The following is a 16,239-nucleotide window of genomic DNA, read 5'->3' on the forward strand; positions in this document are numbered from 1 at the left end:
TCTCCCCTCCTAATATTTCCTTATTTGACTTAGTGTCCATTTTTCCTTCTCTTACGTGAAGTACTTTGAAACATTTTTCCATGTTAATGGTGGTACATCAATTCTTCCTCCTTCTCCCCCTCCTCTGTCTCCGTGTCAGAACAGTAACTTGTTTATTGTAAAGTGCTTTGGGATGTTTTCAGGGTGTTTACATTTTTAAAAAATTTTTTGAAGTAACTAGGAATATAAATTTGTCTGTGAAACTCTGCGCTTACCATTAGTTATTTCATGGGATGTGAGCACCACTGGCACTGTCAGCATTTATTGCTCATCCTTAATTGCCCTTGAGAAGTTGGTACTGAGCCACATTCTTAAACAGTTGCAGTCCATGTCATGTAGGTGCTGCATAGTGCTGTTAGGGAGGGAGTTCCAGGATTTTGACTCAGCAGCATTGAAGGAACGGCGATATGTTTCCAAGTCAGGATGGTGTGCGACTTGGAGGGGCACTTGCTGGTGGGGAGGTTTCCATGTGCATGCTGCCCTTATTCTTCTAGGTGGTCCTATGTTTGGAAAGTGCTATCAAAGGAGCCTTGGTGAGTTGCTGCAGTGCATCTTTATCATTCATGAGTATTAGCTATTGGACATTCAAAAGATTTGCATTTCAAAATAAAAATATTAAACTTTTAATTTTACCCAAGTGTTAAAAATCTTACTAATTGTGCATTGTTATAGCATTGCCTTGAAGTGATCTTTAAAAAATTGTCTTTTACCTGTTGAACTTCCTTTCTTCTCCCCCTCACCCTCCCAGGTTTGTTAACAACTGATGGATATGACTCATGGCTGGACACCATGATAACTACACACATTAGCAAAGAAAGGTTCAGTCCAATGGAGGCATGTAGTGTGTGGATGCAGATTCAGCATAAATTGAGAAAGATATTAACAGCTGGCACACTCTCAAATACCAATAATGACCGACATAAAATTATATATGGAATTGAACTGTTGCTAATTATATAACACTGAATTCTCCACTGCTTTTAAAATATACTAATTTTGGGCACATAATAGTAAATATGAAATATACTAAAATGCAAAATTATATTTTAAATGCTGCATTATATTTTCAATTCCCAGTTTGCTTAGAGTAGTTTAAAGACTTGCATTGGTTAAACTTTGCCAGTGATGAGTAAGGTGCTGGAAAAACCAATTTAAATAAATGGTTTGGTGAAATCTATACTGTATTTTTGAGTATAGGCCACATGCCTTCACTAATTTCAGATTGGCAAAAGGCAGGACAGGCTGCAGGTTATCTACAAGGAGCAATGGAGATGAGTTACCTTATGAGAAAACAGAAAACATTTACTCATCACAAAGATGGCGAGGATTGGCAAGTAAGCAGGTAGTTGGATTTTAGTCAATGCGGGGCGATGGGTAATGAGCAGATGCTGAGGAGATTAGGATCAGTTTCCCTGGGACAAGATGAAAGCAAATAAACTCCAACAAGCTCCACAATGAAAGCCACATTTGAGCATTGGGTGCACTGCACAAACGCAATATATAAGGTGTGGTCTATAATATAGAAATCGACATGGTTGCAAATCTATTCGTGAATAAAAGATTACCCTCACTCTCGTAAGTTTCCATTGAAATAAATGAGAAATGTTGACTCTTAAACTATGTATATTTACAGATATACACTAAAATTATAGCTTTTATCAATCTGCCCCTAATAGTAAACGAATGGGTTTATTTCTTTTTTCTTCTATAGGAAAAAGAGAAAAAGTATATGCTACCATTAGATAACCTGAAAATTCGAGATGTGGAGAAAAGCTTCATGTCCAGCAAATACGTATTTGCACTTTTTAATACAGAGCAAAGGTAAGAATGCTAGGAAACAAAATTTTTTGTGTGTGGTTAGACCCAGGCCTTTATATTTTTAGGAAAAGATTACACTTCTGAAGTTTTGACGCTAACTAGAAATTTTAAAAAGCTGTTTTTGTATTTTGCACATTGTACAAAATAATGTTTGCTTCTCTTATGTTAAATAACTTGGCTGGTGTGATATCAACTTGGAAGAAGAGTATTTTTTGTTCAAAGAATTCTTTACATAGAAGGAAATTATGAACATTTTGAAATTTATTTGACATTTGTTTTTGAAAATGTTATTTTTCATTGTGTCATGGAGACCCGCGAATAGGCTCCCCCTCCCATCAAGGCTAACCTGATTTAAATTCAGAGGTATTTGAAGTCTTAGCCTGTAGTTTGGTCTTCCACAGTTGGGTAGCTCCAAAGCTGCTCTCTGGCCAGTCTGAAGTTGTACCCAGGCTCTTTGCAATGTAGATACTTTATGATCCATGTATTTGGCACCACTAGAGTGTACTAATAGAATGGGATACCCTACTCGAGGTGCTGTATCCTGGACTGTTTTATAAAAAAAAAATCTGTTGTTTCAGGAAGTGTACATTTTCTTATATGCGAATAGGCATATTGTTTGCAGGTGCCTAATTGAACCTCTAACATAGAAAGCCATGTGCCTGATTTCCCTTAAAAATAAAATCAACCTTTGCTCAAATTAACATAGTATTATTTTTGTTACCTTAAAGGTGTATCTTGTAATCGCAGAATAATACATTGTGCTTATAAAACTGCATGTTCTTTGGCTAACAGTGAGCAGCACCATGGGAGTTTAGTTAGTACGGTTACGACCAGGTGAGAAAGGTGTCTCGGGATCTTTTACTGTCTTCACCTGGTCTTATTGTAACAGGGTTTAATTTTAAACATACTGTGTTTTGAGCTCCCCCTTGATGAATCCTTGTTCACCACTTTCCAATTATAAGGCAAAGAAATTAGAAGAAATTTTATTAAACTTAAACTCTAATACGGTGCAATTTTATTAAACTTAAACTCTAATACGGTTAACGCCTACGGATATACGACATGCCCACGCTAGCATGCACATGCGGTACACACGTGCAAATAGGGACAGAAAAGAGCAGAAGAAAAATAAATTAGAGAGGTTTGAGGCAATATCAGAAGAGTTTCTTGTTTACTGTGCTTCGAGCTCACTGTAGTCCTTTTGTAAGTAGTCTTGCTTTTCGTTGGGGTCCAGTATTCTTCTTAAACCTTGTTCACTGCAGGAGACTTTTCTGTCTTGGGGTTCATGTGTCTTCAATGGGTCTTCAGTTCCGTGAGAAAGAGATGAGAGCAGACAGGAGAGAGAGTAAATCATGTTTGACTAATTTGCTAGAGTTCTTCGAAGCTGTAACAAGCAAAGTGGATAATGGGGATCCTGTAGATGTAGTATATCTGAACTTCCAGAAGGCATTTGATAAAGTTCCGCACAAAAGGTTAATACACAAGGTAAGATCACATGGGGTTGGGGCAATTTATTAGCTTGGATAGAGGGTTGGCTAACCAACAGAAAACAGAGAGTCGGGAGAAATGGGTCTTTTTCTGGCTGGCAAGATGTAACTAGTGGGGTGCCACTAGTTGGGTCCTCGGGCCCCAACTATTTACAATCTATGTTAAAGACTTGGATGCAGGGTTAGCAGATACGATAGCCAAATTTGCAGATGACGCTAAAATAGGTGGGATAGTAAGTTGCAATAAAGAAATAAGAAATTTACAAATGGATATGGATAGGGTCATAGAGTCGCACAGCATAGAAACAAGCCCTTCGGCCCACCGCATCCATGCTGACCATAATGCCTATCTATACTAATCCCACCTGCCTGCATTCATTCCATATCCCTCTATGCCTTGCTCATTCAAGTACCTGTCCAGATGCCTCTTAAATGTTGCTACTGTTCCTGCCTCCACCACCTCCTCCGGCAGCTCATTCCAGATACCCACTATTCTTTGTGTGAAAAATTTACCCCTTTGATCCCCTTTAAACCTCCTCCCTCTCACCTTAAATCTATGCCCTGTAGTTTTAGTCGCCCCTACCATGGGAAACAGACTCTGACTATCTACCCTATCTATGCCTCTCATAATTTTATATACCTCTATCATGTCCCCTCTCAGTCTCCTTCGCTCCAGGGAAAACAGACCCAGACTATCCAATCTCTCTTTTTAACTCAAGCCCTCCAAGCCAGGCAGCATCCTTGTGAATCTTTCTTGCACCCTCTCTAGCTTAATCACATCTTTCCTGTAGTACAGCGACCAGAACTGCACACAGTACTCCAAGTGCGGCCTAACCAACGTTATGTACAAATGTAACATGACGTCCCAACTCTTGTACTCAATGCCTCGGCCGATGAAGGCAAGCATGCCATACGCTTTCTTCACCACTCAGTCTACCTGTGTTGCCATTTTCAAGGAACTATGTACTTGCACCCCAAGGTCTCTCTGCTCAACAACACTGCCCAGGGCCCTGCCATTCATCGTATATGTCCTGCCCTGGTTTAACTTCCCAAAATGCATCACTGCACTTGTCTGTGTTAAATTCCATTTGCCAATCCCTTGCCCACTTTCCCAGTTGATCTATATCCTGTTGTAACTTTAGACAACCTTCTTCACTGTCCCTATACCACCAATTTTGGTGTCATCTGCAAACTTACTAATCATGCCCCCTACATTCTCATCCAAGTCATTAATATGCAATACAAATAATGATAGGTTAGGTGAATGGGCCAAAATTTGGCAGATGGAGTTTAACATGGATAAGTGTGAGGTTATCCATTTTGGTCAGAAGTAGAAAGTCAAATTATTATCTAAATGGAGAGAAATTTCAGAATGCTTTGGTGCAGAGGGATCTGGGTGTCCTCGTGCATGATTCGCTGAAAACTAGTATGCAGGTACAGCAGATAATAAGGAAGGCAAATGGAATTTTGGAATTTATTGCGAAAGGAATAGAGTATAAAAATAGGGAAGTGTTACTGCAACTGTACAAGGCATAAGTGAGACCGCACCTGGAGTATTGCATACAGTTTTGGTCCCCTTACTTGCGGAGGGATGTAGTTGCGTTGGAAGCAGTTCAGAGGAGGTTCACTAGATTGATTCCAGAGATGAGGGGTTTGTCTTATGAAGAGAGATTGAGCAGTTTAGGCCTTTACTCTTTAGAGTTTAGGAAAATGAGAGGAGATCTAATTGAGGTATATAAGATGATTAAGGGAATTGACAAAATAGACGTAGAGAGGATGTTTCCTCTTGTGGGGCAATCTAGAATGAGAGGTCATAGTTTTAGGATAAGGGGTAGCAGATTTAAGACAGAGATGAGGAGAAATTGCTTCTCTCAAAGGGTCGTGAGTCTGTGGAATTCACGACCTGAGAGTGCAGTGGATGCCGGGACATTGAGTAAATTTAGGGAGGAGAGGGACAGATTTTTAATTAGTAATGGGTTGAAGGATTATAGAGAACCGGCAAGAAAGTGGAGTTGAGGCCGAAATGAGATCAGCCATGATCATATTGAATGGCGGAGCAGGTTCGAGGGGCTGAATTGCTTACTCCTGCTCCTAGTTCTTATGTTCTTAGATGTTCTCAGTCCAGGAGCAAAGAGCTTTCTGACTTCCAATTCTCTGTGGCAAGTTCAAATTCAAAAAATCAACAGCCAGTCAGTCATGTAACTAAACTGGTCTGACCACTTCTGTGTATTAGGGAAGCAAGGACTGGGTCCCTTGTTCCAACACTGTCTTCTAGCATGCAAAAAAGTCTTTCCGGCGAGGGGCCTGGCAATTCCTTGTGATAGGCCCTCTTTTCTACCCAGCACCAATTTTAAGTTTTAATGTTCCTGTGGCGAAATAACGTGTGCCTCATTCTTGGCAGGTGGGGGCCTGCATGGCAGTACAGTCTACCCTCCCCCCTTCCACTTATGTGCTGGTGTGAACACACAATTTGGCCACGATATGCAGTAGATGGTAAAACCAACAATTTAACGTAAGCAGCATATTTCTTTAAAGCAGGTTTGATGCAGAATGCTTGAAGTCTCCACTTACTAACTGTCTCTTGTTAGCAGTTACATTCAAATCAATACTGGTAAATACATGGGATTAAAGAGCTGTGAACAGCTGATTTAAGCTGCTTGAAAACCAAACTTTGCCTTAAATAGTTGGCACACGATATGCTATAAGTGGTGTCTTTATAATTGACTCATGTGGTACTACTTAGCTATTTGCCTGATATCGGCAGCTGCCTGTAATAAGTGTGGATGGTGTAAGTGGTGAGGATTGTAATAATACTTAAGAAATGGTAAGATGGTGTGCATTTCCTTTCACATTTCTTGTGATGGATTTTGGACCTCATGCTTAGTAATCAAACTTTCTCATAATCAGATTTCTTCCAATAGGCTCCCTTAACTCTGATAGTCGTAAAAGTGCAACAGATCAGAACAATGAGAAATTTTTAAAAAACAGAAATGAAACTAATCAATCAGTCATAAATGTTTTCAGATTTAATTTCAACAGTCACTCTTTTTAAGTAACTCTTAGGAATATTAAAAATCTAGCAAAACAACCAGAAACATGTATCAATGAAGTTTTTTTGAAACAGCATTTCTTTCACTATTTTTCTTTTTCACAAATTGAATATCCTGGGCTCAAAATAAGGCTTCTAACATAAAAATCGAAAACAAAATATTTTGCACTAATGTTAATAAACTGTTTATAAAATTGCATTTGCTTACCTTCATTAAAGTTCTTACCCAGAGGCTTTGGCCTCTCTCAAAAACCTGGGTTAGGAATTGATTAATTCTCAACAGCAGAGCCAATGATACCTCTACCTACAGTTCCTTGGATGTGAGGGGAAGATCGATCCTTAATTTTTTTTTAAGCTACACGTTTCATAGGGAGATAATTAACAAAAGCTTAGAATATAGTTTATTTATTTTGTTTAGGAAAATGAAACAGGTAACAGAGAGAAGGATGTTTAGCTTTATTTTGTTAATACCAAGAATTCAAAAAGAATGATTGTCTACATTTTTTTTCTCAAGGCAAAAGTGCATTTCCCTTAAGCAATAGCAGCATTTGAATTTGTTTTACTAAATGATTTGAAAACATCTGATAAATTTTCAGTAAATTATCAACAACAGTTTGCATTTAAAGGGCTATTCTTTTACTTTTGAAAGGATGCCTGCTCAGTGGAAGAGAGAGAGAAGCAGACTGAAGGAATGATTTGAGCACTTGCAAATTTATTGAGAATTAGACTTTAAAAAAATTATTTACATAAGCTTTATATATGCAGCTGTACTATATATTTTCCAAAAATATTGGTAAAATTAGAATACAATTCAAGTATGGCAGTACGTAAAGTGCCTTACAGGGCAACTTGGTTAAATACAGTAACTAGCACTCTTGGATGCCTCACTCCACTTACAATGCAGATTACACCTATATTTACAGTACATTAAGTGTACAACTGGAGGAATTTTATACTGGTTCCAGCCTCTTGGTGTACTATGCGGGAGTGCTCTAAACTGTCCTTTCCCCATGAGCCTTTTCGGCGGCATCAGGCTTCAGTGCATCCCTTAGCTTGTAGTCCTGGACCTTGGAATATGCCAGTCTGCAACACTCGGTCGTGAATAGCTCCTTGCATTGGAAGACCAGCAAGTTTTGGGCAGACCAGAAAGTATCCTTCACTGAGTTGATGGCTTTCCAGCAACAGTTGATGTTTGTCTCGGTGTGAGCTCCTGGAAACGTTCCATAGAGCACAGAGTAAGTACTGTGCAATGGAGCCGCTCAGGCTGAACCTTGACAAAAACCACGGGATCTCTTTCCAGACGTTCTTCTGGAAAATGATCCCTTCGCCAGTGCAGCTGCCTTGAGGGTTTGCGGTGACGCTGAGACACCAGGTGTGCATAAAGGATCTCACGGAGAGGGTCCATCTCACCACTAGCCAAGCTACGTATTGGTGCTGCTTTGAAAGTTCTAGCGATGAGCCCTTCTACCAATTGACTTTGACAGTTTGTTCAGTGAATCATCTGTCAGCATCCACCATCGTTTTCTGCAAGGCCTCAAGGTCATTAAAACCACTGTCTGATCGACTTTTGGTTAAGGGTGTTCTTCTGCACAAACCTTTCTGAGGGACAGGTGGTACGGTATGGCCCAACTGCATTGGATAAAAGGGAACACGAACTATTTAAAGAAAGAAAGAGCTTGCTTTTTTTTTAAGTGCCTTTCTGGCCCTCAGGACATTGCAAAGTGCTTCATAATCATTGAATCACTTTTGACGTGTAATCTCTTTTATTTTATAGCCAATCATGGCAGCCATTTTGCATGGTCCCACAAAGAGCAAAAGGATAACTAAATAGTTAATCTGTTTTTGGTGGGGTTTTTTGTCTATTTTCTCAGAGCCAATCAAAAAAACACTAGCTTCACTGTCGCTGGACAGAAGTTACAGAGATTATTTTTCTGGGCATGCACGGACTTCCTCCACTTGCATATCCTTGTCCTTCCCCCACCCGAATGCAGCAGGGCAACCTCTGACTCACCATTAGAAATGTCACAGGAGTTCTTCTGTATAGCTTGTATTCAAAATGTTACGTCTAGCATGAGTTTTGTCCAACATATTTCAGGCATCACATTCTTAGATGAAAATTTCTTGCTATAGATTCATTTAAATGTTGTATTCATAAAACAACAAATTACAGCTGTGCCAATTAACGAGTAGCAAGCAGGAATGAAACTACAAGTAATAAAACTGAAAAAAACCCATCAAAAACCGGCAGTCAACAACATCTATCAATGATTCAACTACTCCTTACTTTCAGTCAATTCGCGCCAGGAAGTTTGTGAAGTTGTTTGGACTCATTATATTGGATTTCTTTCAGCTGGAAATAAGTATGAAAAGCATTAAGAATTAACCAATTCAGCATAAAATGTATATTGTTTGATGTGCCTGTCTGGTGCACCAGTCCTCTGGAAAATATTTCCTTGCAGAGATCTACTGCTGTGTCGGGAGTTCACCATTTACTGAGGTGGTGTTTGAGTTGTTGGCTTGAGCTCTGCTCACTTTTTTTTGTAAATCTTGGTTCTTCCAGATTGGCTGTCCATGTCAAGCCATTCCTTCGTCATTTTAATCCCAGAGTGCTGTTAAGAATCTTTCCCCTCTTGAGTCAAATGAACATTCACGGAGTGCACTCGCTGCTTGTCAGTCTATTCCATCATAATGCAGTGGTGAAGATGTCTGGAAGATTCTTGAGGAATCACCTCAAATCAATATCATTCATGAAATTTTTATGTTTGACAGCAAGACTCACCATTCACAGAGCATGCTAGAAATTTTCTGTTTGTACATTAACTTACAATTATATAGCCCTTTATTGTTGAAAAACTTCCCAAGGCACTTTGCAGAGGTGTAAGGAAAAAGGGACACTGAGCCAAAACAAAAGGCCAGAGTAGGAGGGCTAAACAAAGGCTTGGTCAAAGAAGTTGTTTTAAAGGAGGAGAGGGAGTTGGAGGGGTGTAGACAGGGAATTGCAGAGGAAGTAGCCTAGGCATCTGAAGGCACACACACTATTGATGGAATAAAGGCAGGGGGTGTTCAAAAAATGAGTCAAAGGAATGGAGATTTTGGAATGGTTCAGGGTGGGTGAAGATTACAGAGATAGGGAGGAATTATGGAGGGATTTAAACACAGTCTTAACTTCCCTGTTCCTTAAGGCATTCGCTTAGCTGAACAGGGAATTGGAGTACTTGGTGAGTTACATCGAGTCCACGGCACAGAAACAGTCCATTCAGCCCATCTAGTCTATGCTGGTGTTTATGTTCTACACGAGTTCCCCCTCCCCCCCCCCTCCCCCGGCCCCAAACTCCTCTTCATCTAAAATAAAAGCAAAATACTGCAGATGCTGGAAATCTGAAACATAAACAAGAAATGCTGGAAATGCTCAGCAGGTCTGGCAGCATCTGTGGAGAGAGAAACAGAATTAATGTTTCAGGTCAGGGACCCTTCATCAGAACTGAGTTACTTCAAGTCTACCCTGTCAAACCCTTTCATAATCTTTAAGACCCATCAGGTCACTCCTCAGCTTCTCTTTTCTCCAGAAAAGATACACAGCTTGTTCAGTCTTTCTTGATAGTTATAACCTCGAAGTTCCGATATCATCCTTTTAATTTTTTTTTGCCTTCGCCAGTGCCTCTATGTCCTTTCTATAATATGGAGACTGGAACTGTCCACAGCACTCTGCGTGGTTTAAGCGTGAGGTACAGAGTTTGTGTCAGGGAGCCAAATATGAAGGCTTTGGTTTTACGAATGTTTATTTGGAGGATGTTGTATGTCATCCAAGATTTGATCTTAGACAAGCATGCTGCAATATTTAATAAGACCCAAAAACGGGCTCAGGGTTCATGATATGCCTGTTGTTTCCAATGCAGGCAGCATGCAAACCTTGTGGTACCTGCTCATTTAAATTATCATAGTGTGCAGCCAGTACTAAACGCATTGTTGAGATGAGCGGTGGGTGCAAAATAGTGAGCGGCTAGCATGAGTTCAAGCTAGCCTGCACTGCTTAAAGCCAGCCTGCAGTTCTGAAAGGGGAGGTACATGACATTTACCACACCCCATCATTCATCTACCAACAATCTCTATTAATTGCAATTCATACTTAACATTCATAGCTTCACATCACCCTCAACATTTCACACTGCTGCAAGCCTCACCCCACATCTCACAGTTTTCACACACTGCCAGCTATTCAACCATGAGAACCATGTCACCCAAATACACTGACACATCTCCCTCTTCCTTGCAGGAAAAGGTGGTGCAGAAAATGCTGGTTTGGCCTTAACTGGAGTATTGTGTGCAATTCTGGGCACCACACTTTAGAAAGAGTGCAGAAAAGATTTGCGTGAATGCTTCCAGGGATGAGGGAGTTCAATTGCATGGATAGATTGGAGAAGTTAGGGTTGTTCTCCCTAGAGAAAAGAAGGTTGAGAGGAGATTTGGTAGAGGTGTTCAAAATCATGAGCAGACAGAGCATGTGGAGAGAAACTGCTCCCATTGGCAGAAGGGTCAAGAACCAGAGGACACCGATTGAAGGTGAATGGCAAAAAAAAAATCAAAGACGACATTGCGATGGAATCCGCAGTTTTGCGGGACCAGTGGGGGAGGCTAGGCGAACTGTTGTCAGAACAGATGACGCATTGAATGTTTTTTTGGGTGCACTGTCCAGGTTTCAAAGTTTGTTTTTGTTTTGAGACAGACCCTAACTGAAAGGGAAACGAAAACAGAAACTGAAACTAAGATGTCAGGTTTTTGGGGAAACAAAAACTGGTTGGAACCAGATAAAGAGGACACAGAACCATCCAAGCTCAGATTAAGCAGGAGTGGCATACCAGCAAGCTGAAGAAATTGAAGGCTGGATCCAGGAGCTGTTTCTGTTACTTAAAGTAATGGATTAACCAGACCCAACCATACAGTGCATAGGATTGTCTCTGAAGGGCTCAGATAAAGGTAATACTGGTGAATCCATGCCATCAAGACTGCCGTGAGCAGAGCTGAGGAGGTTCTGGAGTGCGCCATTTTGGGTGATGACCATACCCGTGGAGTTCGGTTGAAGAGGAACTGCTGTCGGATGAAAATTGGTGGCTATATCTTGGAAGAAAGGAGCTGGAGATCTACCTGAGGAGTCCAGAGCTTGGAAGAACTTTGTCGCTGTAATTGGTGCCATATATCCTGAGTGGACTGCCCAGTAAATCCGTGAGATCTATCTTTGTAACTGATAGTTAATGTGTAATTTGTAATATATATTTTGACCGTGATCTGTTTGTTAATTCATGTTTCATTTATGTTGATTCTGTTTGTTTGTGAAAACAAAAGTTATAAAAGTGATATCTTGTCCATTTTTTTTTTATTGAGGTCATTCAGTAAATTTGGTTCTTTTAGTTTGTTGATCTGCAACCGGGTCATAACATGAGGAAAACATTTTTAGGCAGTGAGTGGTTCGTATTTGGAAACCACTGCCTGACAGTGTGGTAGAGGTAAATTCAATTGTTTCTGTCAAAGGGGAATTGAATAATTATCTGAAGAGAAAATGTTTGCAGGGCTATGGGAAAAGGGTAGGGAAGTGGAACTAGCTGAGTTGCTGTAGCAGAGAGCCAGCATAGACATAGTGGGCTGAATGGCCGCCTTCTGTGCTGTAACCTTTCTATCATTTATGGCTTTATAGCTGGAGGTAGCAGCACCCAACCAGTGGGGGATAGGCACAGCTGCATGTCTTTAACCCAATGGAGGAGATGATCCTTGCTATTATTGGAGTGGCCATAACTGAGGCTGTAGCCAGCTACGGAGCTGAAACCATCGAAGATGACAGTATCCTCATGCCTAGTCATCATCCTTGCATCCCACTTTCCCCCCATCCCACAATGTCTTTGCAATCTGATTTACAAGCTACATATGGTGTAAGCATGCACCTCTTGTTGTCCGGCCCCACTCATTACAGCCCTGCCTTTTGTGCCTTTCTCCTCTCAGATACCCAAAATCTGCAACCTTGTTGGAAGGGAAAGAGGTGGAAAAGCAGGAAAGCAGTGCACGCTCACAGCCATCAGTCTAGATACTGACACTGTGGGTACTTTAGAGGATAGCTTAGAGGCAGGATCTATGCGTGATGAGACACTGGGCGCAAGTGGTCTGCAGCTAGGGCAGGGGACAAGGGTAGCACAGGTACCAGCTCGTTGGAAGGCAAGGTCACACACTGCTGCGGAGGACTCTGATGAGGACTTCATTGGGTGGCATACAGAAGAAGGCTAATGGCCACTGAAATGCTGTGTGCATCGGCAGGCCTGCCAGGAAGGCTGCATTCAAAATCAAGGAGCATGGAGGAGTCCAGCACCAAGTTGGCACAGGGCTTTGTGCAGAGCTTGGAGTTCATCCTCTCCAGTGTGTAAGTGGTGGCCAACTGCAAACTCATCCATAAAGCAGCATCTGATGATTCAGCTTCCATTGCAGCACAAACCGAAGCCACCCAGTGTCTGGGTGCTGCAGTGGAAGCTCAGCTTGCTGCCACGCAAGCTCAGACTGCTGCCATCATTGCTGCAGATACCAGTGTTCGAAGGGGTGTCACAGAAGTTCAGTAATCTGAAGTGCCAGCCTGAACAATGGCAATGGCACTGTTGAGCACAAACCTGCTGACAGCATTCGCCCTCCCACCGCTACCATTCCAGCAGTGCCCTTGCTGTTTCCTGTGAGCCAGCCAACCCAGACTGTTGCCGCCCATCGTGAGGTGGTGCAGTCTGAGGCCAGGCCAGAGCTACTTGAGGTCGTTCTGAAAGACCAACTGCCCTCTCCGTCACTGAGAGTCAGCAGCCTTCCACCAGCCATGTCACAGCCGCTGGTAGCATCAGGTAGCACAAAGAGGCAAAGGCACATGGAAAACAGACACTAAGGGAATGCATAAGAGCGATTAGTTGACTTTTGTGTGCAATATGACATGATTTGATTTATAAAATTGCTTTGGAATGTTTGTTTTATGTTGACTTTTATTTTACCGTTATGGCCAAGCTGACACTATGATGGTCAGTAGCAGAGTGGAAAGCAAGGCGTGGGTCTGTTGATAAATGGGGAATTATTGTTAGATTCACTGGTACTGCAGTCGAATGTGTTGATAGCAGGCAGCCTGGCCAGAAAGAGATTGTGTTGATTGCCTCCTTCATTTCTCCTCTTTCTTTTCATCCTCATCCTCCTCCTCCGTTGCTCACTGTATACCTGGTTACAAGGACTGCCCTTCATGGTAGCGAGGTTGTTCAGCATTTAACAGACCATGACAAATATGGAAAAGCACTCTGTCGAGTACTGCAGAGCTCTTCCAGAGCCCTTGTTGCCCAGTAACCACTCTCTGATTCCTCATAGTGACTCAAATGCTGATGGTACAATGCATTGATCTGCATGATACGCTGTATATGGCCATAGTCCAGCTGCACGTTGAGGGAGTGGAATCCCTTCCAGTTGCAGTATACCTCAAGAGTTGGCATGCAACACCCGCAGAGCAACGTGTGTGCAGTCAATGGCACCCTGCACCATGGGAAAGACTGCAACCCTCGCGAAGGCACGTACTTGTACTGCCTGCTTTTCTCTGGCAAGAGAGGATAAAATGTATTCAATTGCTTTAGTGACCTCCCTTATGCAACAATGGATGACGAACTGGGGAATGTATCAAATATTGCCTGCTTCAGCCTGAATCAAGCCAGACATACACAAGTTCATGACCATGGTATGCTCTGAGGCTGCAGTTGTGGCTGCAACAGGTGGAACATTTTAGTGTGGATCTCCTTAGTCAAGCAGAGATGTCTGATGCACTGTTCCTTGAAGAGGTTCAAATAGGAGAATTGCTCTCTGAACACTGGGCAGATATGGCCTTCTACTGAGAGCCTTTCTCCCTCTTTTTCTTCCTCTTCATGCAGCTTGTCCTGCTTTGTGTCAACTCTGCTTATTTTCCCTGTCATGCTGTAGGCCAAGGGGGATGCTAACTTACTGGACCCATGTCTGGGAGCAAGCGGTTTGTACAGAATCCTTGAAGTCAGGACAAAGTCCTTCTGCACATGCCGCATAACTCTATGTAGACTTCAGCAACTTTAACCTATTTTGGGAACCACCAAACACTTCTAAAATTGCAGCAACAGCAAGTAGAAATCAATCAGTAACTAACCTAAAAGTGGTTGATGATTCTTTTAATAGCACTGGTGAGGGTGTGGAGGGTTCCTGAAATGGGTTATAATCCTAGCCCCTTTTTGAGACCATCTGCATCAGGAGTACTCCTCAGATGATCATTCTCGCTTCAGGGTAAGCAAGACAGATCTGACAGACACTTGAACTGGTCTGAAGAACTGATCTAACTCTCCCCAAAGGAAACGGGCCAGCTGAGAATATTACTGTCCTCCAGATAACCTTTTTAACAAGTTTTAGTCAGATTATAACAATCCGGATATTATAAGGGTGCAGGCGTCTCTCCTGAAAAATGTACCTCCCCACTGAAGAGTGTACGGAGATGGGTTCTTGAATTTGGGATACAGAAGACTATATGAGACAATATAATTTCTAAATTTTATAAAAGTTTATTAAAGAACCAAACATTCAATTCGCATTTGATAGTAAGTCAATCACAATGTTAATAGTTAGAGGAAAAGAAAGTATTATCTTGTTCCTAGTACAGAATCCAATTATTAAGTCTAAATATTGTTAAAGTAAAATATTTGAGATATCCATCAATATTTAAAGTAATTTTTTTTATTTCCAAAATTTACTTTATTCATAAAAATCTGTAAAAAATACATTACCAAACAGTTTCAAACAGCACCAAGTCAAAAATTACAAACAGTGCAAAGGAGGTCAGTTTCCTTCAATACAATCATGGTTTTCCCCACAACCCTTTCATTTCATTTGTCATGCCATATACATTTTTACACTTTACAGCACACAAAACTTTCCTGATACAGTTCAAGGGGTTTCCCAGGGATCCAGCCCCTCCGTTCAGCTTGGTGGGGGGACCTTACACAGTGGTCTTTCCCCATTGAGCCTTTGCTGCGGCTGCCCCAAGCTTTAGTGCGTCCCTCAGCACGTAGTCCTGGACCTTGGAATGTGCCAGTCTGCAACATTCGGTCATGGACAACTCTTTGCGCTGGAAGACCAGCAAGTTTCGGGCAGACCAAAGGGCGTCTTTCACCAAATTGATAGTCCTCCAGCAGCAGTTGATGTTTATCTCGGTGTGCGTCCCTGGGAACAGCCCGTAGAGCACAGACTCCTGTGTTACAGAGCTGCTTGGGATGAACCTCGACAAAAACCACTGCATCTCTTTCCACACCTGCTTTGCCAGAAGGAGGTGGGCAACCGTCTCTTCCCCACCACAGCCACCGCGAGGGCATTGTGCAGAGGGGGTGAGACTTTGGGTGTGCAGGAAGGATCTGACAGGGAGGGCTCTTCTCACCACCAGCCAAGCTACATCTTTGTGCTTGTTTGAAAGTTCTGGTGATGAGGCATTCTGCCAAATGACTTTGACGGTCTGCTCGGGGAACCATCCGACAGGATCCACGGTCTCCTTTTCCTGTAGGGCCTTGAGGACATTCTGTGCAGACCACTGCCTGATGGATCGGTGGTCAAAGGTGTTTTTCCGCAGAAACTGCTCCACGAAGGATAGATGGTACGGCACAGTACAACTGGATGGAGCGTTCCGCGGCAATGTGACCAGGCCCATCCTTCGCAACACCGGGGACAGATAGAACCTCAGCACGTAGTGACACTTGGAGTCTGCGTACTGGAGGTCTACACACAGCTTGATGCAGCCGCACACGAAGGTAGTCATCAGGATGAGGGCGACGTTGGGTACATTTTTCC

The 16,239-nt window shown here is 42.1% G+C and overlaps 1 protein-coding gene across 6 annotated transcripts in view; it reads left to right on the forward strand.

Moving 5' to 3' along the window:
* Positions 1 to 16,239, forward strand: part of dnm3a (dynamin 3a) — a 369,313-nt gene that overhangs the window by 224,111 nt on the left and 128,963 nt on the right. For 4 of the 6 annotated variants that reach the window (XM_068037799.1, XM_068037795.1, XM_068037794.1 and 1 more), the window contains one exon: positions 1,751 to 1,860. The exons of 1 other annotated variant lie outside the window; for it this stretch is intronic. In XM_068037799.1, the coding sequence (XP_067893900.1) occupies positions 1,751 to 1,860 (110 nt within the window). Of the gene's footprint in view, positions 1 to 1,750; positions 1,861 to 11,116; positions 11,363 to 16,239 lie in introns of those variants that run through there. One more of the 6 variants, XM_068037797.1, reaches the window with a different exon arrangement.

This window comes from Heterodontus francisci, chromosome 8, assembly GCF_036365525.1.
Source record: "Heterodontus francisci isolate sHetFra1 chromosome 8, sHetFra1.hap1, whole genome shotgun sequence".
In the NCBI taxonomy this organism is placed as follows: domain Eukaryota; kingdom Metazoa; phylum Chordata; class Chondrichthyes; order Heterodontiformes; family Heterodontidae; genus Heterodontus; species Heterodontus francisci.